Source organism: Anarhichas minor, unplaced genomic scaffold (genome assembly GCF_050575085.1).
Source record: "Anarhichas minor isolate MPS153535 unplaced genomic scaffold, ASM5057508v1 ptg000021l, whole genome shotgun sequence".
Taxonomy (NCBI): domain Eukaryota; kingdom Metazoa; phylum Chordata; class Actinopteri; order Perciformes; family Anarhichadidae; genus Anarhichas; species Anarhichas minor.
The window spans coordinates 7,035,328-7,062,991 of record NW_027466467.1 but is presented as its reverse complement, the minus strand read 5'-3'; the positions used below and the strand labels follow the sequence as shown (position 1 = coordinate 7,062,991).

General features: G+C 42.2%; 2 protein-coding genes across 2 annotated transcripts in view; one reads left to right on the top strand and one right to left on the bottom strand.

The window, feature by feature from the left end:
- Window positions 1–91: 91 nt before the first annotated feature.
- On the bottom strand, window positions 92–10,795 carry LOC142955010 (netrin-4). The gene is made up of 11 exons (XM_076096393.1): window positions 10,720–10,795; window positions 4,311–4,448; window positions 3,295–3,788; window positions 2,886–3,206; window positions 2,466–2,571; window positions 1,667–1,852; window positions 1,182–1,398; window positions 911–1,038; window positions 730–798; window positions 456–626; window positions 92–228 (listed from the first exon to the last, which is right to left on the bottom strand). Exons 1-11 carry the CDS (start codon window positions 10,793–10,795, stop codon window positions 92–94), a joined length of 2,043 nt encoding a protein of 680 aa, XP_075952508.1.
- Window positions 10,796–11,726: 931 nt separating this feature from the next.
- dnah1 (dynein, axonemal, heavy chain 1) overlaps window positions 11,727–27,664 on the top strand; it is a 28,930-nt gene continuing 12,992 nt past the window's right edge. Inside the window, exons 1-46 of the mRNA XM_076095847.1 lie at window positions 11,727–11,888; window positions 12,021–12,102; window positions 12,218–12,395; window positions 12,686–12,836; window positions 12,939–13,071; window positions 13,161–13,331; window positions 13,438–13,693; window positions 13,823–13,980; window positions 14,104–14,315; window positions 14,673–14,971; window positions 15,203–15,353; window positions 15,509–15,702; window positions 15,827–16,052; window positions 16,209–16,328; window positions 16,417–16,499; window positions 16,645–16,786; window positions 17,040–17,195; window positions 17,472–17,670; window positions 17,772–18,022; window positions 18,383–18,595; window positions 18,708–18,872; window positions 19,669–19,790; window positions 20,158–20,263; window positions 20,355–20,534; window positions 20,660–20,800; window positions 20,944–21,107; window positions 21,243–21,356; window positions 21,445–21,633; window positions 21,713–21,818; window positions 22,393–22,506; window positions 22,595–22,744; window positions 23,040–23,126; window positions 23,242–23,428; window positions 23,529–23,620; window positions 23,742–23,896; window positions 23,991–24,168; window positions 24,250–24,444; window positions 24,560–24,679; window positions 25,385–25,543; window positions 25,669–25,770; window positions 25,857–25,997; window positions 26,185–26,345; window positions 26,451–26,608; window positions 26,859–27,036; window positions 27,143–27,171; window positions 27,422–27,600. Of these exons, the coding sequence (XP_075951962.1) occupies window positions 11,727–11,888; window positions 12,021–12,102; window positions 12,218–12,395; window positions 12,686–12,836; window positions 12,939–13,071; window positions 13,161–13,331; window positions 13,438–13,693; window positions 13,823–13,980; window positions 14,104–14,315; window positions 14,673–14,971; window positions 15,203–15,353; window positions 15,509–15,702; window positions 15,827–16,052; window positions 16,209–16,328; window positions 16,417–16,499; window positions 16,645–16,786; window positions 17,040–17,195; window positions 17,472–17,670; window positions 17,772–18,022; window positions 18,383–18,595; window positions 18,708–18,872; window positions 19,669–19,790; window positions 20,158–20,263; window positions 20,355–20,534; window positions 20,660–20,800; window positions 20,944–21,107; window positions 21,243–21,356; window positions 21,445–21,633; window positions 21,713–21,818; window positions 22,393–22,506; window positions 22,595–22,744; window positions 23,040–23,126; window positions 23,242–23,428; window positions 23,529–23,620; window positions 23,742–23,896; window positions 23,991–24,168; window positions 24,250–24,444; window positions 24,560–24,679; window positions 25,385–25,543; window positions 25,669–25,770; window positions 25,857–25,997; window positions 26,185–26,345; window positions 26,451–26,608; window positions 26,859–27,036; window positions 27,143–27,171; window positions 27,422–27,600 (7,209 nt within the window). The remainder of the gene's footprint in view (window positions 11,889–12,020; window positions 12,103–12,217; window positions 12,396–12,685; window positions 12,837–12,938; window positions 13,072–13,160; window positions 13,332–13,437; window positions 13,694–13,822; window positions 13,981–14,103; window positions 14,316–14,672; window positions 14,972–15,202; window positions 15,354–15,508; window positions 15,703–15,826; window positions 16,053–16,208; window positions 16,329–16,416; window positions 16,500–16,644; window positions 16,787–17,039; window positions 17,196–17,471; window positions 17,671–17,771; window positions 18,023–18,382; window positions 18,596–18,707; window positions 18,873–19,668; window positions 19,791–20,157; window positions 20,264–20,354; window positions 20,535–20,659; window positions 20,801–20,943; window positions 21,108–21,242; window positions 21,357–21,444; window positions 21,634–21,712; window positions 21,819–22,392; window positions 22,507–22,594; window positions 22,745–23,039; window positions 23,127–23,241; window positions 23,429–23,528; window positions 23,621–23,741; window positions 23,897–23,990; window positions 24,169–24,249; window positions 24,445–24,559; window positions 24,680–25,384; window positions 25,544–25,668; window positions 25,771–25,856; window positions 25,998–26,184; window positions 26,346–26,450; window positions 26,609–26,858; window positions 27,037–27,142; window positions 27,172–27,421; window positions 27,601–27,664) is intronic.

The following is a 27,664-nucleotide window of genomic DNA, read 5'->3' as shown; positions in this document are numbered from 1 at the left end:
GCGACTTTCAGTCTTTTTTCTGAATTGTCCACAGTCTGAAATTTCCTTAAGAAATCCTCTGAAGCCAGTTCTGCTTTTTTTGGATCTCTATTCATGTACATCCATTCCTCAGACCCTCTGATATAATTAGTCCGAGTCGGGGTGTCCATGGGACCACCACACTCTGCATGGTGACCAGTAGACGGCCTGTCCCGGCCTCCTCTGGGCCTGCCAGCAGGTACTCCATACCTGGTGGAAGAATGTAAGACATTGTAATTGACCTAATCTTATTACAAATCTATCTCTTTGGTGTTCGCTCGATATTTTTGTAACTTTTGTGTCAATGTTTGTTCACCTTAAATATTCATCTTTTAATGCTGAAAGTCTCTTCAAGAAAACTTTGAACTGACCAGTGCGGTGCTTCGGGTACCACATCACAAATTAATTTTCTTTGTACTGCTTCGAACTCTCCTTACCTGGGTTTAGAATAGGACAGGTGCAGCCGCGGCTGGTCCAGGACAGAGGATAGATGCTGATGGTCCCTAAGTAGAGTGCCACATTGCCTGATCGAAGGACTTTGCGAACTTTGACCTGCACTTCTGCGTGGCTGCCTTTGTCGTGAGCAGACAGCACACTGGCCTTGATCACTGTCATGACCACACAATAAAAACGACAAGACAGAGACAGTATTTTAAAGCAAGTATGGATAACACCTTATTAAACAAGTGACAATTGCTCATCATTTCTTACCATAATCATATTTGATCTTACAGAGGTCAGACACACTTCTCAGCTTTTTCTCCTTGCAGCTACACTTTCCTGTGTACAGATGTTGAGTTATATGCCAATCCACTTATATCTCCATAATTACACTGCAGGATTCCACAATTTTAAGCCTTGCAATGCAGATGAACGTCAAAGTACTACTCACCTGTGTAATGCAGAGCAGAGACCGCAAGCTCCTTCGACCACTGTACCTCTTCTTCTATCGTGAACATGTGATCCAGATCAGGGATTTTTCCACCAATGGGCACATTGAACACCTGATTATTTGAGGAGCTGCAAAAGTGGAATTGAACTCATCGGGTTAAGGTTCATTGTTAATAGTTACTAGCTCGTTGTTAATTAACCACATGTAGTTACATTTTAGGTTCTGTGTTCAGGTGAAAATGATTTGGTTGAATTAAGCATACATGGCTAACCTGTCCAGACACTGCCCAGTGGTTGGATCACAGCTGTGAGGGCATGTGCAGCGTTTACAGCCCTCCTCTCCAAAACCCCAATAGCCAGGCAGGCAGTGGCTGCAGCTCTTGCTGCCTACACCAGATTTGCAGTGGCACTGCCCGCTTCTAGGGTGGCACCAGGGTCCCTCCTCTCCTGGACGAGTAGGCAAAGAGCCCTGTGGATCACACCAGCAGCCTGAGGAACAGAGACACAGATACCGTTGTGTATGCTGCTCAAACATTTGTTTTTATTTCTCTTATTTTATTTACAAACATATGCCAGCAGATGGAGCTCTACAACATTATGATTCCTTTTAATTTCATCCACAAACATCCCACAGGGGTCAAATCAACCATTAAACCTTTATTTTGCTTTTCTGTCTGTCTGAAAACACATTAGCCAATCCCACGCCAGAGCAAGTGAAGCCCCCCCCCCCCCCCGCCCCCAGTTCTGAGTCTCTTACGTGTGCAGGCGTGGGGGGAGTTGAGGGGCAATGGGTGGCGGTGGTGGCCGGGGCGACAGCGCTTGCACCTGCGCCCGACAGTGTTGTGTCTGCAGTCATCACAAACGCCCCCACTGGTGCCACCGGAGGCAAGCCACGCCCGCTGAGAGAAGTGGCAGCTATCTGCGTGACCGTGACACTGGCACTCTGAAGTCACACAGCGGTGTGTGTGTGATGTCAGTGAGGACACCAGGGAGGGGAGAAGAGAGAAAGGGAACATTAGGCCTAGCGCTGATTCCCTAACAGGTGTTAGGTGTTTCCCTAATTAACCGAAGGCCTTTCCCTAACTAAACTGGGTGACAAGTGAATCAAAAGTCTGTTTTGTCTATGTAGCGTACTTGTATACTATAGGCAACTATATATCTAGTGTTGTAGAAATGATTTGCATCCTGTGCTGACATTGACAATACAGAAATAAATGTAAAGAGTAGACTGGAAAGGTAAACCAGGGTTCAAGCAGCCAGAAGCGAAGGTGCACTGACCACATGTGATGAGCAATATGAGGCCATCTCTGAATAGGTCTTAAAAAGACCCTTTAACATGTTTTTGTTTGTATGTCTGGGGTCTGATCTAAACATGAAACGTCTTGAAAAAGTATGAAAATCATTGCTCTTCTAAAAACGTCTTGAGTATGTATTTGAAACACTGCTATGTGGTGCCTTAAAAAATAAATGAGTATTTAATTCACTTTAAAGCTCTTCTCTGGCCTTTTCTTTCTCAGCAAGATGAGTATCGTGCAGTCCTGTTTGTGGTCACTTACTCTGGCATGGGTTGGCAGACCTCCAGGGACGATCGTTGTAGAGCGGGGCACACTTCTCACAGTGATCCCCCGCTGTGTGGTGAGTACATAGGCACCTACCAGGCACCTGGAAAAAAACGCATCTTGTTCTGCTCAGTTACTTCACCTACACTAGCAAATGTTACAAACACCTGCAGTCTGGGGAGAGCTATACAATAGATCCAGGCAGGTGGTGTAAAGAGAAAATCACTGGCAAATTTTCCATCAGTAAGTACATTGTACATCTGGACCTAACTTCCTGACATGTGTGTTATACAAGACTGCAATAGAAAACAGGCGAGTGCAAAAACTGATAGACACACTTTCTCTCGCGATGGTTTTTCTTTTATAGCCGTTCTTTTACTTTTCATGTACCTACACACACAGGACAAATCCACTCACCATGTTACTGTCCTGTCTTGTGTCTTGACTCCTGTTGTATGGTACACAGTACTCCGCATGTCCATGGCACAGGCAGGTCCCTCTGGCCAGTAAAGTATAAATAGCATAAGGTGCCGAAGCTGGGCTTTCTCTGGTGGATGTTGAATTCAGAGCTGAGGCTGTGGGGCTTGTCAACTCCGCAGGGGGATTTAGAGGTGCAGGACACGTCTGAGCTTTTAGCAGTCTGATGCGGAGATTAGTGAGCGTGAGGCGGACGAGGGCCTCTGGACTGTAAGGGTCCAGTCTTTTAACACTGCTGGGGTCAAGTGTCCGTATTATTACCTGGAAGGAGAGCACCAATCAGCACTGAATCAAACATTGTGGATATGCCAAAAGAAAATACGCTGCATCTTTGTGCATATTCTCTTACCTCCCCCCCGCTGCAGGGTGTAGGGCTGGTATAACGGGATGTACACAAAGAGCCTGGCTGAGTAAAATCATCAGGCAAACCAAACTCCATGCTGCAATTGTGCGCAAATAGCTTAAGAGCTTCCCAGGTCTTTCCAAAGTCAGCGGAACGCTCAATGGCCATGGCAGCAGGCCGCGGTGACCTGAACACCAAAACTACATGGGACAGACAGAAGTGTGCTTCCAGGTCCAACCGGATCTCATCCTGCTGCTGCTGGTTGGCGGTGCCCGCACCTGATGCCCACCAGGTATCCGGATGCAAGAAAGGGTCGTCAGTCATGTGAGCAGATGGGTGGGTGTCCTCGGGGCAGGGGAGGTGGGGGTTCGCTGGAGGATTTGGGCAAGGACTGTGGTGGAAGGAGCTGTTCCCACAGCAGCTTGAGTGGGTGAAGAGGGTCCTGCCACGAGCCAAGTTCCCGATTGGTGGGCTACATGCATGGTCCACACATCTGGAGACTGACACAGAGGGGGATGGAGAGGCAGCAGAACACAAACAGGTATTCAGATCACTGCTTTTACAGTATAGCTGGTGACAGAAACATCTTCAAAAAAGAACAAGCACTTTCCAGCACTGACAACATGGACAAAACCTCCTCATTGTGTTTGTCATGAATATTTAATTTGCCTGACCACTGTGCCACTGCTGCTTGCTCTGATGTGAAACACAATCCCGCTCTTTCCTCATTAGCATTAAAACTATCACGTTACATGCAATGGCAAGACACAATCATGCAGGTAGGCTAATAGGTATATGGCCTTTACTTTACTTTTGGGTCAGCGAAACTTAAGCAAACACAATGAAGAACTCATGTAAGACATCATTAGGTCATCAATTTCATAGCAATGTAACGCATGCTGAGTTATCATACGGTCTGCCCAATCAATAACATAGCCTAACCATAAAAACGAAAAGTTCAGCCACACTGATGCAGGACTTAGAGAAAGAGGAGCAACAGATATGATGATGATGCACCTCACCTGCTCCACTCCTCGTTAGAGCCAAAAACAGCCAACAAAGCGCCACCAGCATCTGATGCCAAGCATCTCTCCCAAGCACATTAGGCACTCTCATCCTTGTTTCTGCTGCGTTTACAACATAAATGGTGTGACAAACACCTTCCAGCAGAGATTGGTCCCAACATTATGTACAGCCTGACAAACGGCCAAAGCGCATTTTCTTGCCAATTACGCAATGCGCAAAGCGTACAGATGATTCCAATGAGTATTTTCCCGGTATCCTTCTGGGAACAATGTGGGGGCGAAAAAAATCCTTCATAAAGTTCAATGCATCCTCAGTAACAGCTAGTGCGTCTCTCTGACAGAAGTGGATTCTGCGCCCCCAATGCAGCCAAAGATGGACGGGATGGATCATTGGTCAGTCCAAGAATGAACGCTCCATATTTGACGTAACAACGAAATGTTACTTAATTAAGATTTGATAGAGGTTTGTCGTCATCCATTTTGCGCAACAAAAAGTGTCTAAACGATGAAAATGATGTATCCAATACTAGGCTAATTAATAAACGTATATGTTTTAATTAATTCACAGTCGATCTGAGAGTTCCGAGTCGCAGCGAGTTCCAGCGCTCTGCGCGTTTACGCACAGGAGAGGAGTGTGCGCTCTATTTATCCATGGTCCTCCCCGCCCACACACACGCACGCACACACACACGGTGAGGACGTTGTACCGCAACAACGCTAAACCAAAACTACCCTGGATGGAGAAGATGTATTTTTTCTCAACTCTGGCCGACTTTCATCCATTTGGGATTCTGCGAAAAAATCGTGTGCAGAGGAGGACAGACGGGGCTCGTCAACGCAGTTAATGTGAACCAGCCGCACAGCCAGCTAAGCCAGGTCCCTCCACTAACCAGGGCCTCGTAATGGACCGAGGAAATTTGTTTATCTGCTTCTGCTATTCTGTTTTTCAGCTGTAGTGATTCCAATTTACAGGTCTCTTTGAAGTCTAGCAGGAAGAAACCTGAGAAGAGAGACAAAAATAGTCCTCAGTGCAGTATTTGCAGCTTGATGGGGCATTGTGGCACCAAAAGAATGTGACAGCTTGGAGTTTAATGCAAATGACTTGAACATGAAAAGGGTCTTTCTCCCATCTGTCTGGATAGATTGGATAGATTACTCTGCCATTATTCATTATAGCCCTGGATAGTGAACACATGGTCTGATATATGACAGTCATTCATTTTAAATTCATTTTAACAACACACATCAGGAAATCTTGAGTATTTTGCTATGTTCCCTCCCTTAGAGAATAAACACCATGTCGCTTCAGTTTTATGGCTCAGCTTCAAATGGGGCTCAGAACATTGGAATGGCGCTCAGAATTGGATTGGTTTCCATAAATGTCTTTAATACCATGCAAATTCTTTACAGACCCGCCTGCTTGCTTTTCCCCACGAATGGAGAGTGAAAACAAAATTACCAAGGAATGCCATATGGGCAATGTTTGCTCTGACAGAAAATACAATATGATGTTTATGAACAGCCAGCAGTGGGTTACTCACGTCATCACTTTGTCCCAGTCATCAAACCCTATTAATCTGACATTCATCCATCTGTGTTGATTTTAAATGTATCTTAAAGTTTTCATTTCCTTTTCCACAGTCTCTCAACTCCAGTAGTACATTTGTCTTTGTTCACCCCTCGCTAGTCTCTCCTTTCATCTCTCTGTCCTCCTGATCTCCACTCGTAACACCAGCTACAGCGTCTCACAAGCCTCCACACAATAAAACCTGGAGGCTCTCCATCTTCTGGCATCTCACAGTTTCTCCTTTCGTCACACTCCAGTGGTGCAGTATATGATAAGATTAGCTTTATGGGAGATTAGGGTAATGCCATTTATGAGGGATTAGCTGTTATCTGGTTGTGTTAGTGGCATGCAGACATAGTTTATGGCTGCCTTGTGCTGATTTGGAGTCAGTTCTGGATCGATGGGACACACGGAAATGAGTTTAACATCTTTTCACATGGTTGCAGGATGGGAGGACCTGTGTGCATTTGTAATGGATAAAACATAGAGGGAAATCTTCAGTGTGGTCCAGCTGTGGTTTTGCTTCCACTGACAGAATCAGGTTGGTTCTTGCAGAAGTTCGTACTGTATTTATGAATTCACGTCACTGAGGTTTGAGGCCAAGGTTTGCAGCAGAGCCATAAAACATTTTAAGAGCAGCTGGTTCAAGTGCAAGTAAGCTAAGTTTGGTTGCTCATTTCGCCTTTAAAAATGCAAATAAACACATTGCATTCTTAATTGACTAAGTTGTAATTAAGGGTAATTTTCTGTGATATAGGAATGCAGAGCCGCCCACATCAAATAAAGTGCTTGTTTAGAACGTGAGCGTATCAAGGAGGATGAACAACAGAATCCCCACAGCAGTCAATGACAAGTGTTTCATTCTAAGTGCCGAGAGAAGAATGTCATCTCATTTTTTCTTTCAGTACCTCTCGGCGAATGCATTCTCTCGATGTACAGGATGTATATTTATCCTGGCCCCCAGCTGGGAGAGGTCAAATACCAGCCAGGAAAGGTCACAGAGATCTCCTACCTGCCGCGTGACTGCCTCTCTAATTACTCCTCTTTCTCTCATTTACAGGGGTTAGAGAGCTGGGGTCAGACGAACGGGGACTCCCCCTTGCCCGCCCTTATAATCTCCAGTGTTTCTCCAGGCTTCTTGTGTTGTGGAGCACATGGTGTCACTCCACAATTCTCCATCTCCCTCCGTGTCTTCTCTCGGTCCTTGTGTTCTACATGTCAGCTCATATATTCATCCACGGATGAAGAGGATTAAGCTGCTTCCTTACATGACTTTACTGCATTTAGCCAACATGGTCACGCTCGGATTTGTTTTTCCAAATAGAACGTCTATTCAGTTAGCGTGTGTTCATTTGGAACGATGAAGTTTATATAACAGTCTACTTTACGTGTCGCAGTTTGTTATGGAATTGTTGTTATGGAGACTATAACGGCACACAGTAGGCCCCAATATGACGTTATCCACTGGCCACAAGAGCCACCAGTAAGTGCAATGGTTAATAGGAGGTACTTGAGGTAAGCACTGAGGTCAGAGGTAATTATCTTGTTTGGAGGAAGACTCGTAGCTTTAAAAAATCTAAAGTACACAGTACTGATGTCTTATATATACCGTAGAGCCAAGAAATTCCAGTTTAGACAGTTGCACTTAAAGTCATACAGCAATTTCTGAAACTCTTCCCCAAAGCCAGTCAGTTGACATAGTTTGAAGTTTAAAGGTCAAGGCGATAGGTTAACAACAAAGGCCTACAGTTCAAGTCCAACAAAACCAAGAGGACTGTATTTCTTTAGGATCGTTTGAGTTGTTCTATTGCTTTAATTTATTATCACTGTGAGCACGGTAATCGATGTGTTTTTTTTTTAAAATATGCACAAAGAGACGGTTCAAAGTCTGTTCGCACCTCTAATTTGTGTGAGTGTGCGAGCATGATGGGTTTAAACAGCATGTTGCCTCTTTGATGTAAGAGGATGAATGACACAGATTAAGCTGTCAGACCAGAAACTGATAGATGCCAGATGAGGCCTCAGTGAAGCTCTCAGGCAGCTTGCCAAACCACTAATGTGTGCATCTTGTTAGCTTGTGTGTGTAATTGTGTGTACGTGTAAGTGGAAACTAGGCAGAACGGTTTCCATTTATTCTTTATTAATGCTTAACGAGGAGGAATTTCAGAAATATTAAAGAGTGGTTTACTTGAGGAGACTTCAGCTGAGCGGTGGTGACTTATTGATAGCTTCAACTCCTGTTTATTATTGGACAACAAATGAATCTCCCGCCCACAAGCACACTTACAAACACACACTCCTATACTACTGCTCCCCTCAGTCGTGTGTCCCCGACTGTCTGACTTCTTTATATCTGTTTATGATGTCATCAACTAACAAGACCAAAATGTACTCTTGTGCGTCACCAACTCGCTCACATAAAAACATTGTCTCTCTGACACACAAACACATGTACAAGCATGCACATTCACAAGCACAGACACAATTTCTTGATACATCGTTCTTGGCTTTCCATCGCCCACCCACGTAAACAAACTGGAATGCCAGTAGACACACTGGTTTGTTACCACAAAAACAATCACACACACACACACACACACACATGTGTTACAGATTCCATTCACTGCTTTCTTATTCTTCCAGCTCATATTCGCACACCCACTTAGATAAAAGATAGTGACTTGGCTTACATAACATTTTATTTTAACTGTCTCAAAGAACTTCAATGGATTCAAAGGAACTGTAGTTTGACACGAGGATAAACTAGCCGAAAAAATACCATTAAGTGTGCTGGGGGTCGGAGGTCAGCACGATGAAGATGGGATAAATACTGGACAGTCATTGGAGTTCAACGTCGGTTAGATGCAGAAAGCCACAACAATAATAAATTCACACAAGCAGCTTTAGTTCTTTAACTTTACATCACTGAAATTCTCTGTCAGGGCTCAATATTTCTACGACCTGTGTTGTCTGACTTTGGTTCTCTTCCTAAAAGTCACACTAACAAATGTAGCAAATGAGAGAAGAAAAAAAAATCAAATGCAGCTGTTTGAGGTCCTGGGCCACAGGGTTCCAGTCTGTCTCTCATGTCTGGCCACTTTGCTTTATTTGAGGCCCTCCTTTGCTCATTAAACACGTTTTTATTGGCATGCCAAGAGTCCACCTGTGAGTCATCCAAGCCATGACAGAAACTTCAATGTATGGCCAGGCACAAGGGTCACCCTTAAACAACAATACTTCATATGACTGGGCAAAGTCAAATACCACATCTGCATGGAGGCGGCCTCATAGGTATGTTGCTGGTATCTGCTTTGCTCTTGTAAAATGCACTGCCACAAAACACTGTGATGTTAACGTGAGCATTGCTGCCCTCGCGACGGTTACGGTCCATCTTTGAACTGACACCTGTCGCATCTGTGCTGTCGCTCAGATGCTCTTTAAAAGGGAAAAAAGTGCTTTGAAAATGGGGTGCAGCGACGTGTATTAGGTTGTAAGTGTGAGGTTTAAATTATTCACACAATGTGTCCAGGAGCTCTATTTGGTCCTGGTAGTTCCATAGTGTCGATGTGTAAGTCACGAGGAAGACTTTATAGCTCTGATGCTCTAATGATCCCTGCATGTTTTTCACAGTTTTCTGATGAAATTAAACAAAAACATCAGTCTATTCTCAAGAAAATGTAATGAGCCTCTACTGGAAACCACAGCATGCCTTTGTATGTTTCCATTCCTGTGTGCAAATGCAAAATTAAAATCACCCTGCGATGTAAGGGTGTGCCTGCAATTGTGGTTGGATTGTGGGTTTCTGCTGGAGGTATGCGGGAATATGCGCAACTGCTAAACCCTCCTGGCTTGCCCAACAATGTGACAGTAAGAGGGGGATAGCCAGTGTTTGATCCCATCAGCCAACATCTGGCCCTCAGGAGGAGCTAAAGTTTGCGGCACATGCTGATGTCATTAGCGTAAAATTGGAGTTATATTCACAGAGCCATGACCCTCACAACATCCCAATACTGTCAAAGTAGGGCAGAGGGAGGATGAGAAGTGGATAAATAATATAATGATTTGAGGATGAATAGGGGAGAGGATGGATTATACATCTGAGTGATTATGTAAGTGACTAATATTGATGTTCTTTAACGGTTGATGTTGAGCCAGACCTTTCATGTCAGCATATATATCTACTGCTGGACCGTTAGAGCGGGAAGTGAGAAAAGGACGAGTACTGGGTGGATCAAAGCTGTAACAAAGCTTGTTAGGATTTAATCAGTTCCACTCACCCAGAGCTGCTGGGCACATCTGTTCAATCTAGTCCCATCGCCACGGTGGGCTCCTGGCTCCAGAGATGGCTTCAGTACTGCCAACCAAACATTGGTAGGCGGCGACCATGTTTTGAGGACCACCACCTCATCAGAGACTTGTGGTTCTCGTGGGCTTTTCTTTGCAACCTCTCTGGCCCCGGATCTCCTCACTGATTTAATCAATACCATTGAACATGTGTTGATGATTAATAAATTCCTGTGGTCAGGATGCTTTGAGTGTTGAGACCACTCTGATATGATAATGTCTTTATTAGATGTGGGTTATTCAGACCCTTAGGGAAGTCTTTCATTTGGTTTAGGCTTCCTGGTGATGTCATTGTTTTGAGACTGAACTCTATTGAGAAGAAGCCAATGAAGCAGAAGGCCTCTTGCTAAACGTTTAAACGGGCCTACACTGAGTAATGACCGCTACACAGTATTGCAGTATCCATAGCATCCATATCAAGTCACTCTATTTGACCTGTGTTCGTTGTCTCCACTGTAAAGCAATTTGTTCAGTGTTGTACAGTGATGTAGTCACCTCTGACCCCCTGGTCCTCATGATCCCAGCCACACTTTACCTCCTCAGTGACTCTCCGGTCCCTTAATTTATCCATATCTGCGTGGCAGATGCTTCCAGATTCAAATGCTTTCATCCAGCAGTTATCCAGCTGTTTAAATTAGAGGACTAGTTGGACTGGGTATGGTTTGAATTAATATTTATATCAGAAGAGACCCTGAGCAATTACTCTGTTAGTGTTTTTCTTATTGCGTTCACACATTGTCTTCATAATCTGTTGCTCTCTCTCTCGCTCTCGCGCTCTCTCTCTCTCTCGCGCTCTCTCTCTCTCTGCCGTTGGTGCAGCGACGTCTCCATGATAACCGTTGCCGTGTGTAACGTTTATAATCTGGTCGCATAGAGACCGGTTAGGAAACTGAGATTTCAAAAGTTCAGCTCGACAATATTTTTAGCCATGCAAAGGACAATTAAAAAGCAGCGTTAGCACTCGCAATTGAATTCAAAGATAAGGTATGTCAAAAGTTAAATAAGAAAACGTTACGTAACGTCACTTGTTAATGTCATGGGGCTCAATCTGACTCGAACTATCGCAGCACAACGTTGCGTTAAATGTTGTTAGCGCTAGCTAACAGCTGATAGCGTCAGCAGTTGCTTTGACGTACACAGGTGACAAAAGTTACTCACACATGTTTCGCCGGTGGATGTTGTTGATTTCAAAATTTTCTTTTACAAAATATAGCTATATAACAGTTTTCATCCACATTTTGTATTATTCATAGTAACACATCATCAGTTTCCACTTACAGGACAAAGAAGACCAAGTGACACAGGCAACAATTCATTTGTATTTATTAAGCAACAATATAAATATAACATAAACAATGTTCTTAAAAGACAACCATTAGGTTGAGGCAGCTAGTCCAGTGTACTATCTACTTATTATTTTAAATGCAGCTAAACAGGATTAAATCCAGGCTTCATTGTTTGACATTAACGTCACACATAACGTTGTTTTATTCTGCTAGGAGATGGAAAGGAAATGTTTTCCTGGTGTCGTTGTACCGGTGCCTCATCCCCCGGGCAAACCTCGAGCTCTAAGTCCCTGGTGCAAACTCCCTCCAATCAGAAAATACATTGTGAATAAACAGAGGGGCTTCTATTCGGAAGACATCACTACGTTCAAGTTCCAGGTAAAGGCACAGATGCTCATGCTCCTTCATATTCTGACAGACATTTCATTATATAGCCCGTGCAAAACACTGAGCTTCTGTTGAGTTCTAACCAAAACCCAAAAGACTTGAGTCTTCCTGTTTATTGATCAGTCCTGTACAGCGGGACCTGAGATCCAGCAGAGGTCCCGGGGTCATTCCATCTCTGAGTTCATTGATCTCAACACAACAAAAGGTGCGATGCTACTGTATTACATACATTCTTTTAGACATCTAGGTATTTCCAGTCATTATTTCTGATACGACAACTATGTATTCAAATCTGTGTCCTTCTGCACTGTTTTCCTTAGCTACAACCTTCAAGACTCCAGAGGACCAGTGGATCATTGAAAGCCTAAAAAATAAATATAGATCTACCTCACACGAATCACAAAATTCGTACTTCTGCCGAGGTGGAAATGCACCCAAGGTCCAGATAGCCTACCAAACCGTTCCCGGCCAGATCCCCCGCAAGTTAGCGATAGAGAGGTATGCAGTGTTTGTGAGCACCATGTATGGCAGAAGAGGACACACCATCTAGTGCTGTGGAGCTTTCCATTCTATTCCTGCATTTGTTGTAGTAAGGGTATTACACATACTGTAATGCCAAATGCACTGGTCATATGTGATTGAGTAAGACAGTGAGCTTCTATCATACAGCACATATTTTGTGATTTTTCTCTTATTGTACATTAGCTGGTTTAGTTGGGTCCACAAATTGGTTCATTTTAACTGCCTGTTAAGACTCATTCATACTGTTTTATATTGTTTTCTTGTAGACGTCGAAGGGAATATTTTAAGTTAGACTTTGAACAGCTCCTGGCAGAAAAAGGCATTGACTCCAATCTCCTAATTCCAAGACATCGGAGCAATAGTGATGAGCATGTGACTACAACAGACAATCCTGTATCACCCTACCTCCCCCTGGAGGTAAGTCTTTTACTGCTGCAATCGTTTCTTTAGCATTTGGGGAGCCAACTACCGGTGCACAGCAGCACCCTACACTCATCTTTCCTGTGTTTGTCCTTTTAGGTATTTGACAATGAGGAGTATGACTGCCGGACCCCAGATGAGTGGCTTGCCCTGGGCAATGCTGAACGATCACTTGATCAAAAACCTGTTCCTGCAAAAGCCCTGCTGCCTACAGATGACCAGATTGCCTCCGGTAAAATGTCCTCAGGAATATACTGAGTAAACAGAGATAGACACTATTTTTTGTTCTTGGGTGATTACTCTCTTCCCTCTCTTTTGAAGTGGACCCAAAAAGCTCCTCCCATGGGTACAGCTGGCATTTGGTTGGGGTTCTTGACTATAGTAAGGAGAAATGCCAGTACCTGGTACAGAAAGTTCTCCAAAACAGCAAATTGACCGATGAAGAAGGAAATCAGACTCTAAATAAGGAACACAAAAAGAGCAAATCTCCTGGTTGGTTTTATGTCGTAGCACTATAATGACACAGTATAATCTCATGATTTCCTCTGGTCTCTGTTGACCATGTATGTATACCTTTCATCTCCCTCCTTTTTTATAGAAGTAAACACTATGATAGCAGGCACTAAGTTCTGGGTTCCCAGGATCAGATTGCTGTTCAGTGCTGAGGACCCACAAGTCTTTGTGGAACGGATCCAGTTTGCCCTGCGCTATCGGGAGAACACAGAAGCCTTGCTTCTCTACCACTTATCTGTGGACTGCATGCCCTTCTGGAGTGGAACACCATCTATTGATACCCACAGTCTCCAGCGTGTCAAAAGATACGCGCTTTCAACACCTGGGCTCAGGCTGAAAATGTGAGTGATGTCAGAGTATATTACATTCTGTCATTGTCTCCTTCAGAACGATCTGTTTTATAATAGATCCCACTCAGTTGAAATGTAAACTAAATAACAGGGTGTATAAAGAGAATATTATGTGTGCAGTCTGGAGAAGTGTACAGAGGATCTGGAGAAGGAGGTCAAACTGGACTATGAGTTTACAATGAACCGCATCATATTTGACAAAGTAGTGATGAGCCACCCAGAGGAGTTTTCCCACATCACCCTGCCACAGAAGGATCCTGAGTGTGTTCCGCAAAAAGGTAAGACGGTTTGCTTCGTACACATTTGTTTGAGTCAATGAAGTTAAGATGAACGAAATGTATTACCATCCAAAACATGGCATTCACCCTCAGAATCTGTTTGTTTGTTTTATCTATGTACAGGGCGTTATCCAGTTCCTTGCTTTCCCTATGAGGAGAACAAAGCTGCTTTTTTCATCCGTTCCATGCTAACAAAGCCAGAGGTGATCTCTGCATTATATGATCTACGGTCTGAGTGCAACAAAGTAGCAACTATGAGGCTGTTCAATGTCACCTCAACCAAGCCACTACAACTGCACGAGTTTGAAGTCATCCAATCTCAAATGCATACTCAGGTATTGTAGCATTGGGGTACCTTTTCTTCTGCATACTGGGCTTCATACTGGGCTTCTTTTAAATAAGAATTTGAAGACGTAGCACCCAAATTTAACTACCACTAGTGCTAAAATTGCAGCTTATTGTTGGTCAAACCATTTGTAAAAGATTAACAGCAACAACTCACTTATTTTAAATCATATGATACTAGGTAAAAAAAAAAATAAAAGCCTCTACAAATCCTATTCATTCAAATATAATCATGGATACATTTATGTTGCTGATGTGGATTACCAGAAAGAGATACCATGCAGATAAAGAAGACACCTGAATATCACATGAATAAAGAAGCTTGAAATCTTTTCCTCCCTCTCCAGATAAGCTTGTTTCTGAGGAAGGAATGGATTTCCACGATAAGCAACAGCATCCATTCCAACCTGGTTAAATGTGGCATCGGCACGTACAATGTGAACGAGTCTCGCTGGGACATATACAAGTTGTCCAAGCTGTACAGAGTGATGGCTGTGGTGCACTTACACATGCGGGACTCCCTGCGCTTCCTCGTGCTGAATTCGCTGGTCAGCTTGACTCAGCTGCTATTAAACGCTTGCCACAGTGTGCTGACATGTCCTCAGGACCTGGCCTGGGGGAACGACCTTATCACTAGCCCCTACAAGTAGGATAGCATGCAGTTGCACACATTCATTTATGTAAACATCTTCACACACTTTTTGTGCTTTATGCATGTGTGTTTTCTTATGCTGTTCTTATATCTTGGAGTTAGTTCTACATTATATACTCAGTATGTATATATTATATTGTACATACACATTATATACTTACAACTTATTACTGTCCTAAATATTCAGTATTGTGTTTGTATCATTACTCTATTCTCTATAACTAGGCCAAAAAAGAACCCTCTATTCCCGGTGGACTTGGTTCTGAATCAGACTGGGGTGCATTACAGCCTTCCACTGGAGGACTTTGAGACATCTATAGTCAACCTGTTTGATAAGGCCATTCTGGCCACATACAACGTACCACAGCCTGATAAGGTAAAATAAAATCGGCAATCACCTGAATTACAGAGCATTAACTTAAATAAAGAAATTAAATGTAAAACGTGTTCATTATAGGTTCCTCTGTCCATGGATGATGACAATGACTCTAAGGGTCAATGACTTAACCGTTCCTCTCTTTTCCATGCCAGTTTGTGATGCAGAAGTTGTTCATCAGTGGCAATCCGGTGCTCAATTCAGTGAATCTTTTGGATCCAGAGGTAGCTGAGCTGCGAGAGAAGGTCCGCAATGCTTTGATACAAGCAGCCATACCTCTCAGGGCTTATGCTGCTGAATACGAGAAACACTTGGAGTTACACAACTTGGACATAGAGACCCTGCTCAAGTAAGTCTGTTTAAAGATTATGTATCCTTCTCCCGCAAAGGTTAAGGCTCAGTCATATTTATGGTCTGTCCGTACAGCATGCTTTTCTCATTAAATGGAGTCACTTTTTAATCTTCTCTGCCAGATCTCATATACATGCAGAACAGACATATCAGGAGGTGAAGAAAGAGATGGAACAAAATCTCAAAGACAAGGAAAGGCTCGAGCACTCTCTTCCATCCTCTATTGTCATTGGTCCATTCATTGTCTCTGTAGAGGCTGTACGTCAGGTTCTCATTAACAAAAAAATGGCTTTAGCCAATGCAATGCTGGATCACCTTACTCTGAAGCTACACAAAGAGATTGATAATGTAAGTCATTTGTATGTATGTATATATGTATACATACATTAAAGTGTTTTGATAATGCATTTTGTTTCCGCAAGATCTACATTTACTTCAGTTTAAAAGTGGCCTTTTCCTACCTTTTTAGCTTTGATTATACGTTTTTCTCTTGTATGTGCGTAGGCATGTGAAGAGTGCATCAGACTGAGTAGAAAGCTGTGTGAAAGGGTCAACAGCATTGAAGAACTGGCTGAAAAGAAGGAGTGGATAAAGCAAATCCCGGAACAGCTCAAGAGTTACAAGGTGCGCATGCATGGACTGGCTGTTTCTGTTATATGTCATATGAAGGGTTACTTTGTCAATAAATCTGATGATAATCTGTCCACAACAGGAAGATATTGACAAGATCCTGCTAGGCTATGAGGTGACAGAAGGAGTTTGCCGCTGTCTTTCAACTGAGGATTTTGATAAAAAGTAAGTGTAAAATCATCATGCTAGTGTTCTAATTTATACGCTCATTTTGGGGTAATAAGTGATTTGCTGGGTTCGAAGTGATTTGAGGGAATAGAGGAAACTGTGGAGTTATTACAGTGATTGCTTTAGTTACAAATCCCTGCAGATGGACAGCTATTGGGTGGCCTCAAAGGATAATCAGCCAGATGGAGGCAGTAGCCGTCCAGCATGCTGAGGACAAGGAGCGCTTCCATACGATCCATCTGGTTCAACAGGACGACTTTGAGAAACACCTAAACCCTCTAATGGTCAGTTGAGTCTTTTTGTTCAACAGCAATTGAACTCACAGCCTTGTTCGGACTTACAGTTGTCCCCCTTGATGATTTATACTTTTTCAGATGTCTTCTTTTGAACTGTCCTCCCTTAACTTCTGTCAGTAGTCTCTAAAATAATCCACTCTAGACAGGCTTTAGTTTATTCTGTCTTAATGTTAGAATTTTTAGGTTCAGTCAAAGTAAGTTGATATTATTTGGTTCTAACTCCCCACAACTGTGTTTATAGATGGTGGTTGCTGGGTTTGCATGTCATGCAGACATGGATCATGCCCATGACGTTGCCAACGAAATAAAGCGTACAAGCAAGCAACTTGAGGAGTGTCAGACAATGGCTCAAACCTACAACGCCAGAGAACGACTGTTTGATATTCCTCTCACTAATGTAAGTGAAAGAGAATCCATCAAATGAATATTCCCCCTATATATATATATGTGTAAATATATGTATAAATATATATATAGATATATGTATATGTAGATATATGTATGTAGATATTTATATTTATATATATATATACAGTATATCTATATATGTATGTAATATACAGCAAGATTTAACTAATAAACTTTCAACTAGTATTCATAGATGTCATTACATATAGTACATCAGGTATTTGTCATACTTTTTCTGACAATGAAATGTAAATCTGTATTACAGTATGATCGGCTGCAGAAGCTTGTAAAGGACTTCCAGCCTTTTAAAGATCTATGGACCACCACCTCTGATTGGCTTCGTTGGCATGAGAGCTGGCTCAATGACCCACTTATTTCCATCGACCCTGAGCAGCTTGAGCACACTGTTACAAATGCCTACAAGACTATGCACAAATGTATTGAACAGTTCAAGGACAGTCCTGGTAGGTGACGCATCTATCACCATATCAAACTTGACAAAGTGAAGTGTGATATGTCTGACGTGTTCTTTTCTTGTTGCTTTCGTTGTCCTACACGACGTCAGCGTGCCAGATGGCATCTGTAATCCACAGCAAGATTGAGGACTTCCATCCTTCCATTCATCTGATTCAGGGCCTGAATAACCCGGGGATGAGAAGCCGACACTGGGAGATGCTTTCAAAACGCATTCAGATGAAAGTTGTGCCCACAGCCGAGCTGAACTTATCTCGCTGCCTGGAGCTTGGTCTACAGAACCATTTGGATGACATAGCTCATGTGTCTCAGGTGGCTGAGAAAGAGTACACCGTTGAAGAGGTACCCTTTGAACAGGATTCATATTCTAAATATAGTGTTTTATGAAGTGTTAAGTTAGTACTAGGATGTGTAATGAATGGAGTGACCCTATGGAACTTCAAAGTTTGGACAGCATTTGGAAAGCCTACTTTTATTCTCTGCATGATCTAAATGTAGTTCAAGTTATAATGCAATTTTCACAATAGGTTCACTTAAGAGGGGTGTTACACCTACAAAGTGATGATAGTAAAACTGTGTTTTTTTGTTTTTTTGTTGTTCAAAGCAACTCCACTAACTTTTCTTGCTCATGCACATGGCCAGTGTGTGAATATCTGCATTAAAATTGGTGGCTGCTACTTTTTTTGACACCTTCTCACTCAGGCCCTAGAAAAGATGGAACAAGAGTGGTCGGCAGTAGTCTTTGATGTCTTGCCCTACAAGGAGACAGGCACCTACATGTTGAAGAGCCCAGATGAAGCATTGCAGCTGCTGAATGACCACATTGTCATGACGCAAAGCATGTCTGTCTCTCCATTCAGAACAAACATTGAGGGCCGTATCAACACCTGGGAGAGCAAGCTCAGGATGACTCAAGTACACACACACACACACACACACACACACGCACACACTAATAGTCTTGTGTTTTGTATCATTATTTTGCAGTGTCTTATGTTGTGCTACTGCCCTCTTCTGGTGCTTGCAGGATGTGCTTGAGGAGTGGCTGACATTCCAGCGTTCCTGGCTCTACTTGGAGTCCATCTTCAGCTCTGATGATATCAACCAGCAGCTGCCTGTGCAAGGAAAAACATTCCAGCTCATGGATAAAATATGGAGGGAAATCATAAAAAGCGCCTTTAATAATCAAAAGGTCAGAGCTTCCATAACACTTCATATTAAAAGCCTTGTGGCAATTTGTAATTTTAGATTATTATTTTTTTGCCTGTGTTATGGCAAATAGCATACATTTTGGCAAGAGTGTGGTTTATTTATTTGTTTTAACTTTTGGAACCTCATTTCCATAAAAAGTCTATAATAAACTAGCCAAAATGCAGACACTCAGACCTATGGACAAAAATTTTTCCCTATGAAACCCATTCAAACCACAATGTTTGATCCAATGGCCATTACAGCATAAATCACGCATTCTGTCATATCTTCAAAATGGTTTGACTATTTTCCACCATATTGAGCCATTTTTTCATGTTTGCCCTATGGGTATGCTATTTCTCTGGTTTCCTGCACAAAAAATAAAAATGAGTCAAAGTCAATGATCACTGACATATCATGAAAATATCCCCTCGCATTTAGTATAGAGAAAATAGTCTCCATACTAAAAAATGTCTTTTGTTCTTTTTTGTTTAATAAAAACCGAGGCATTATGAAAACAAACTGACATTTTAAGGGTTAAATTAATGATAATTAATGAATTGCATTTATGGTCAGAATTGATGTTGGTTAAAAGATTAAAGTGGTAAATAATTATTTAAATATAAATATAATTTTATGGCAGATTTCTTGATGCAGACATTTTTGTCCTCTCGGGACATTATAGCAACGTTTTTATAGTGAGGCACAAGGGTTAAAGGACAAAGGTTTTGTTCTTATACAGTGATACAACTTAATTGTTTTAAACTGTTAATATGGGTTTCTGCATTTTTCTCTAGGTAATTGAGCTGTGTCCAGATGTTCATCTACTAAACAAACTGAAAAGGTGCAACACACATTTGGAACTGCTGCAGAAGGGTCTCAGTGAATACTTGGAGACAAAACGAGGATCCTTCCCCAGGTAAGCCTCGCTGAAAGTGTCCTGAGATTCCCCTGGCTCTCAATTGCTGGTGGTGTTAATAACAAAGTTATGAGATGATTCCACATACCATTCCCCTGAAAATGATGTCATTTTTTCATACGATAATAACAATCACGCCAACAGGGATTGGCCAAATAAACTTGCTTTGGTTGCTATAAATGGAGGTAGCTTTGATACCAAAAGGAAAACAAGCCAATGTCTTCAAAAAGTAAAGGCTAATTTATCAACAATCATATATTTGTGGACGATTTGGGGCCAGAAATGGGTTTCCATGCTAAACTTCGAAACACTTTTGATTACTCAGACTTAGTACTATGTACTGATCAGTGGATATTTGTCCTTTTAGGTTTTACTTCCTGTCAGATGATGAGCTCCTGGAGATTCTGTCCCAGACCAAAGATCCTACTGCTGTACAACGGCACTTACGCAAATGCTTTGAGAACATCGCATGGGTTTGTTGTTTCTTTACAATTACTCTGCTCATGTATTACTGAAAATATAACATGCATACCACATACGACTGAGACTTCTGTCGGTTCTCAGCTTCAATTCCAGCCAGATCTACAGATCACACATATGCACTCTGGAGAAGGGGAGGAGGTGAAGCTGTCACTGCCAGTGTGGCCTACTGGAAATTTGGAGGACTGGCTCAGGGTGGTCGAGAAATCTATGAAGGCCACACTGAGGGATAACATTGACCGCTCACTCAAAGTCTATCCAGAGGTCTGCGACCCTAACTCTCACTTTCATGTGTATTCCAATCTTGTATTGCTTATTTGTACAATTTCAAATCATATTTAAACTGTCCATTTTTTGTACCATCTCTGTGTGCTCTCCTGACACCTCAGCAACCTCGTGTAGAGTGGGTGTTATCGTGGCCTGGTCAAGTGGTGATAGCTGGCTGTCAGGTCTTCTGGACTGCTGAGGTGTCTGAGGCCTTGGAGCAGGGAGACTTGTCCAACCGCCTTTATCCCCAACTACAGAAACAGGTGTGGAACATGGGGCCAATATTCAAACTAAAAACTTAAAAAATCCATAATATTTGAAAAATACATGTCGCTCACATTTACACTTAACATTGTGCCCACTACAGTGTACTGACCACTACATTCTTCCCCTTTTGATTCTGAAGCTGGGCGACTTGGTGCAGCTGGTGAGAGGACGTCTGTCTAAGATGCAACGAACTGTGCTGTCTGCCCTTATCGTCATAGAGGTCCATGCTAAGGATGTTGCGGCTAAACTGGTGGAGCAGGAAGTCTCAAGCATCAATGACTTTGAGTGGATCAGCCAGCTCAGGTTATCTGTTTGTTTTGATCTGTAATTTTCTTGCTTTTTAGTTCTCACACTCTTGACGTTGGAGTTCACTGTATTCTATCATTGCAATTAATTGTGTGCAGAATAAGTTTGATACTGATCTGATACTGTTTGTAGATATTACTGGGCAAAAGATGACTTGTACATCCGCGCAGTGAATGCAGAGTTTTTGTATGGATACGAGTACCTTGGTAACTCTGGACGTCTGGTCATCACCCCACTCACTGACAGGTAGTTGTTAAGTCTTATGTTGTCGACGCTGTTTTTTTCCCTGAATGTCATTCAATCGTTTGAATAAACTACCCCCTGCCTCTTTCAGATGCTACCTGACCCTAACAGGAGCTCTACACCTGAAGTTTGGAGGAGCTCTTGCAGGTCCAGCAGGGACAGGAAAGACAGAAACCATCAAAGATCTGGGAAAGGCTCTGGCTATCCACACAGTTGTTTTCAGCTGCTCTGATCAGCTGGACTTCATTGCAATGGGCAAGTTTCTCAAAGGACTGGTCAGGTGAGAGGCAATTACCAAATTCTGCTGTTAAATATCTTCTTCAATCGCATTCATGTTTTGTCCATCTTCCTTTTTGCAGCTCTGGGGCCTGGGCATGCTTTGATGAGTTTAATCGCATTAATGTGGAAGTGCTGTCTGTGGTGGCACAACAGATCACCACTATACAAATGGCCCAACAGCAAAGGGTGAGAAGAAGTTAATTCAATAGAAATTCATGTGCTGCTACATACTGTAGTTAACCACAGAGTACTTGAGTTGTACAAATACTATGTCTAAGTGCAGTGAGTATTTCAATGTTGTGTATACATGTTGTACTTTATTTCTACTGCATTTCAAGAAAGAACAAATGCTTGTTATGCTTTAGTAAACATGGCATTCATTTTATTTCATTAGTTGAGTTGAAGAAACATTCACCTCCTGGAGCAATTACAGAGACATGGAAGCATTACACGTTTACAGTAGTATTGTGAAAAAAACAACAATGATTTTTGCAGAGACAAACTGCAGCAACGTGCTTTACTTTTCACATAATTAAAGTCAATTATGTCAATCATTACAATTCTGAAAGTGCCTAATCTTGCTGCAAATACAATCTGGAATGAAAGTTTAGTACTTTCCCATTATGAAGTTGTAAAATATATACATTGTTTTTATTTAAGTAAAGAATATTTTTTTTCACCACCACTGCATTCCACCCAAAAAGAAGCAAATGCAGTATCATGCATTTGTAAGAAAATTGTCTGTATGTTGTGTTTTTAGGCAGAGAGGTTTGTGTTTGAGGGGACAGAGATCCCTCTTGTCCCTTCTTGCGCTGTATTCATCACTATGACTCCTGGTTATGCTGGACGCACGGAACTGCCTGACAATCTCAAGGTTTGATTTGATGATTTAATTTTAAATAACTGTATAACACTGAGGATAAGCAGATGGAGCTCAACAAAGGAGATTATATCTTCTACAGGCACTGTTTCGTCCTGTGGCCATGATGGTGCCTGACTATGCTATGATAGCTGAGACCTCCTTGTACTCATTTGGCTTCATTGATGCCAAAGTCCTCTCCAAGAAGATCACCAGCACTTTTAAGCTCTCCTCTGAGCAGCTTAGCTCTCAGGTATTGTATGGATTCAGAGGAGCTCAGATATTACATTTACATTACTATGTAAATGCGATATTTGTCCAGGGAACTGGGTGTACATAAGATTGAAAAAGCTAGTTAAACTGGCATTACTTTATTAAACTTTAATACTTTAATTTAACAGCATTAAACTATAAACTATTGGTATACAACACATCGTTACATAGTTAATACATCCCCGAGAGGATGGAGAGATGTTTGTGTACATGTGTGTATATAAGAATAACAAAGATATGAAGATGTGTTTACTTTTGCTCTTGTTTATATGTAGGATCATTATGACTTTGGTTTGAGAGCTGTGAAGACTGTGATCTCAGCTGCTGGAAACCTGAAAAGAGAAAATCCCGACATGATTGAGGTTAGAAATGTTTCTTTTCTTCATGATGGAAATAAAGTAAAGGAAAATATGACGCAAATTTCAAATCGAGTTTGTCAAATTAATATCATTCTTCTGCAATCTTGCTGTCTCCCAGGAGTTGATCTGTCTTCGAGCCATTCGAGATGTGAATGTGCCAAAGTTTTTACAGGACGACCTGAAGCTCTTCAACGGTATTGTGTCCGATCTTTTCCCTAAAACAAAACCGGAGCCAATCAACTATGGAACACTCGAAGAGTGCATGCGCAATGTCTGCACCAAGAAGAACCTCAAAGATGTGGATGGTTAGTGTTTCTGGAAGTACATAAAATATGTTTCTTTTTTTAGATATGCAGGAACTTGTGTTTTTAGGATGAGCAGATGACAGTCTTGTGGTTATTGCAGGGTATATAAGTAAGTGTATTCAGCTGTATGAGACCACTGTGGTGAGACATGGCCTGATGTTGGTTGGACCCTCCGGATCAGGCAAAACCAAGGTGAGGCTTTTACTTGTCAAGATGTTGTTTACAGTTGTATTCACAGTTCTCCAACGTAGACAATCATTTTAGTTTTGCAGTGCAGAGGTGTGTATGTCATCATTACTGTTGTGTGTTTTAGTGTTATGAGATACTAGGTGAGGCAATAACAGCTCTGAAGGGCCAGCCCTCTGTGAGTGGGGGTGTGTATGAGGCGGTTCAGATGTGTGTCCTCAACCCCAAGTCTATCACCATGGGACAGCTCTACGGGGAGTATGACCTGCTCACACATGAGTGGTAGGTGATGCTTTGTTTTACTCAAACTACAGAACAACCAGAGAAACCAGTCAGACTTATACTACACACAGACACTTTTTCTCCACCCCTACAGGACGGATGGTATCCTCTCATCTGTTATCCGTAGAGGTGCAGCATCCATGGACAATGAGAATAAGTGGTACATGTTTGATGGGCCAGTGGATGCTGTATGGATTGAGAACATGAACACTGTGCTGGATGACAACAAAAAACTGTGCCTAAGCTCTGGGGAAATAATCAAGCTCACTGATGTAAGGTTAAGTCTTCGTTTTTGTCCCTGTGTTCTCCTCTGTCCCATGTGCATTCAGACATTCTGTGTTTTCCCCTTCCAGGCAATGACCATGATGTTTGAGGTGCAAGACCTGGCGGTGGCATCTCCAGCTACAGTGTCTCGCTGTGGTATGGTCTACCTGGAGCCCAGTATCCTGGGCCTCATCCCTTATACAGAGTGTTGGCTGAGGCGAGTCCCTAAAGCCCTGAAACCGTTCACAGAGCAGCTTGACTCCCTGTTTGCCAGGTTCCTACAGGTGAGAGGGGAGAAATAACTGAAAGACACCACCAGGGAATCCTAAAGCTTTTCATTATAGTCAATGATTATTGTATAAACTTCGTGCTGTTTTTGTTTTTCTGTACTTTTAACAGGACTCCGTCACATTTGTCCGCACATCAGTAAAGGAGGTCATCCCCTCTCTGGACAGCAACCTAACCTGCAGTCTGCTTAAACTTATGGACTGCTTCTTCAATCCTTACGCCATTAGAGAGGTGTGTGCTGCTTTTCTTTGTTTGTTTAGCCCCCATGAAATTAATATATATGTATTTCTGTGCAAATATGATGTATAATATATAATACTCGTAGGAGTTCGAGCTTTGTATGGTAAATATTTAGTGCTTTAGAGAAGCTGTACAAGCTACTTCAAAACACAAGGTTTTGAGCTAATTTAAAAACTGCAATGGGATTTGAATGACTGTATGGTTATCAAAGTCATCTGTATGATGAAGCCCTGCGAGGCAAGTGAAAAAACAAATGTTGGTGAAAGATTTTCTAAGTCTCATCCAAACGGTGTTCTCTCTTGTGTTTATGACTTTTGCCACCTGTTCTAAAGTCATGAACTCAGGAGAGAAAACAATTTACACGAGACTTAGAAAATGGATCAACAGATTTTTTTTCTTGCTTGCCACACAGGGAGGTCAAGTGTGGTGAAACTATACAGAAGATGCTCTGCTCTTGAAAACATTGACTGAGTTTGTTGAGTTGCACCTATTCTGTTTCAGTAATGAATGTATTAGCAATCATGCTACTTGAGCATTCAATAACATATTCGATGCATTCCAACAACAAAGTCATGAGTGTAAATTAATGTGCAGTTCCTGATTTCTCCTCTAAATTCATGGAAAATCTTTCCAGTACTTTTGTATAAGTGAATTGTGTTGATTGTGATCCCCCACCAATCCTTTATTGTCTTGTAGGATGAGAGGCCACGGCCCCAAAAGAAGTTGGACCGTCTGCAGGAGCTGATTGAGCCCTGGTTCTTTTTCTCTCTGGTGTGGAGTGTGGGAGCCACAGGAGACGCAGCCGGCTGTAAGCGCTTCAGTGCCTGGCTCAAGAACAAGATGGCAGAGGAAAAGGTCATATCAGCATCTCCACTTTAGCATCCCCATACCAAAATAATTACATTGTCATTTCTATTGACAGCTGGATTATTTCTTGACGTTGGTTTATTTTGATTAACATAAAAGTATTTGTTCTTCAGATTCAGTTATACTTTCCAGAGGAGGGACTGGTGTACGACTACAGACTGGATGATGCAGGGATTAGTAACTTTGAGGATGATAAAGAAGATGAGGAAAGAAAAGTAAACTGATACCAATATTTCATGCAATCAAGAGCAACAGATGCATTTTTGCTTTTCTCTCAATCATCGTTTTGCCTGTACTTTAGGTCCAGTGGGTCAGCTGGATGAAATACGCAAAGAGTGTTGTGATCACCCCAGAGACAAATTATGCTGACATCATCGTTCCCACTGCTGACACAGTGAGAATGTCTTTCCTCATGGATATGCTTTTGACCAATAAGAAACCAGTGAGTACTTTGACTGTAGTTGAGCTTCACACATCTGTCTACAAATGTCTGTAATTGTTATATAATAACAAGCACTTATTCAGAATCCAACAATAAACGCTTTACATTTAAATGCTTTCATTGCCTTGGAAAGGCACCAGTAGACATGATTTATATGTATGTGTGTGTGTGTGTGTGTGTGATCCAGGTGCTCTGTATTGGGCCAACTGGCACAGGAAAGACCCTGACCATGTCAGACAAGCTGCTGAAGAACATGCCTGCTGAATACATCACACACTTCCTCATGTTCTCTGCCCGCACCTCAGCCAACCAGACTCAAGATTATATTGACAGTAAGCTAGACAAAAGGTATGCCTGATCTACTATACTTTGTCAATCCAACTACACATAATTTACAACACAACAATATATTGTTGGCCAGTCATTTCAATGATTCACGTGCCTGTGTGTCAGGCGGAAAGGTGTGTTTGGACCTCCAATAGGGAAGCACATCGTCTTCTTCATTGATGACCTAAACATGCCCATGTTGGAGACCTATGGCGCTCAGCCTCCTATTGAACTGCTGAGGCAGTGGATGGACCATGGAGGCTGGTATGACAGGAAACAGATAGGTGAGAATACCAGAGTTTTTTTCCCCTTTTCCCACCCTGTTGTTCCTTTGAGCTTTTGATATTCAATATTGACCCTTTACTGTTGTATTGCACTAATAGTACATTGCTCTAGAGTGTGTCTTCATGCCTAAAATATTAATTGTTACTATTTGAATACATAGATTTGGGTTTTGTTATTTCCGCACTTAAGAAATGTGAAAAGCCTCATTAGATTGAGCTTCTCTCTTGTTTTCCTGTCCTTTCTAAACAGGGACATTCAAGCACTTAGTGGACATCAATTTTGCCTGTGCCATGGGACCCCCAGGTGGAGGCCGGAGCCCCATCACCCAGCGCTTCACACGCCACTTCAACTTCCTGTCCTTCACTGAAATGGAAGATGCCAGCAAGAAAAAGATTTTCTCCACCATTCTGGGCAGTTGGATGGGTGAGTCGGGTCCGCTAGACGTGCAGAGGGTAGAGAATACTTACGTACATAAGCTGGTGAAAAAGAAAAACTAACAATAGTTTGTAACTGAATCATTGTTCTCTTTCAAGTGGAAATATGAGTAACAAGGAACCAGGCAGTAAGTCAGGGACACAGAGATAGGAAGTAGATTAAGGGTCCAAAGAATGTAAAAATGTATTTTAATACTCAGAATCAGTTAGTTAGCGTGTATGTTATGAGAGGTTACAAAGAAATTGTCATTTTAAGTCATTTTATTCACAGCGCACATTTACGTATGTTGTTGACCAAGTTAATAGATTTTCACATGAATTTAATTTAATGTTTTCAATTCTTTCACCTCTCTCTTCTATCCTGCTATCTTTCATCAGGACCTGTGCCAGTAATCCAGCCGCTGAATGAGCCTCTTGTAGACGCTACTGTCAGAGTCTACTCCACCATTGCCTCCCAGCTCCTCCCAACTCCAGCCAAGTCCCATTACAACTTTAACCTCAGAGACCTGTCCAAAGTCTTCCAGGGCATCCTGATGGCTGAGGCTGTAATGGTAGAGGTAGTCAGATGCAACAGAATCAAATTAATGTCAGGAGGATTGAAAGTACATCTTAATACAGCCA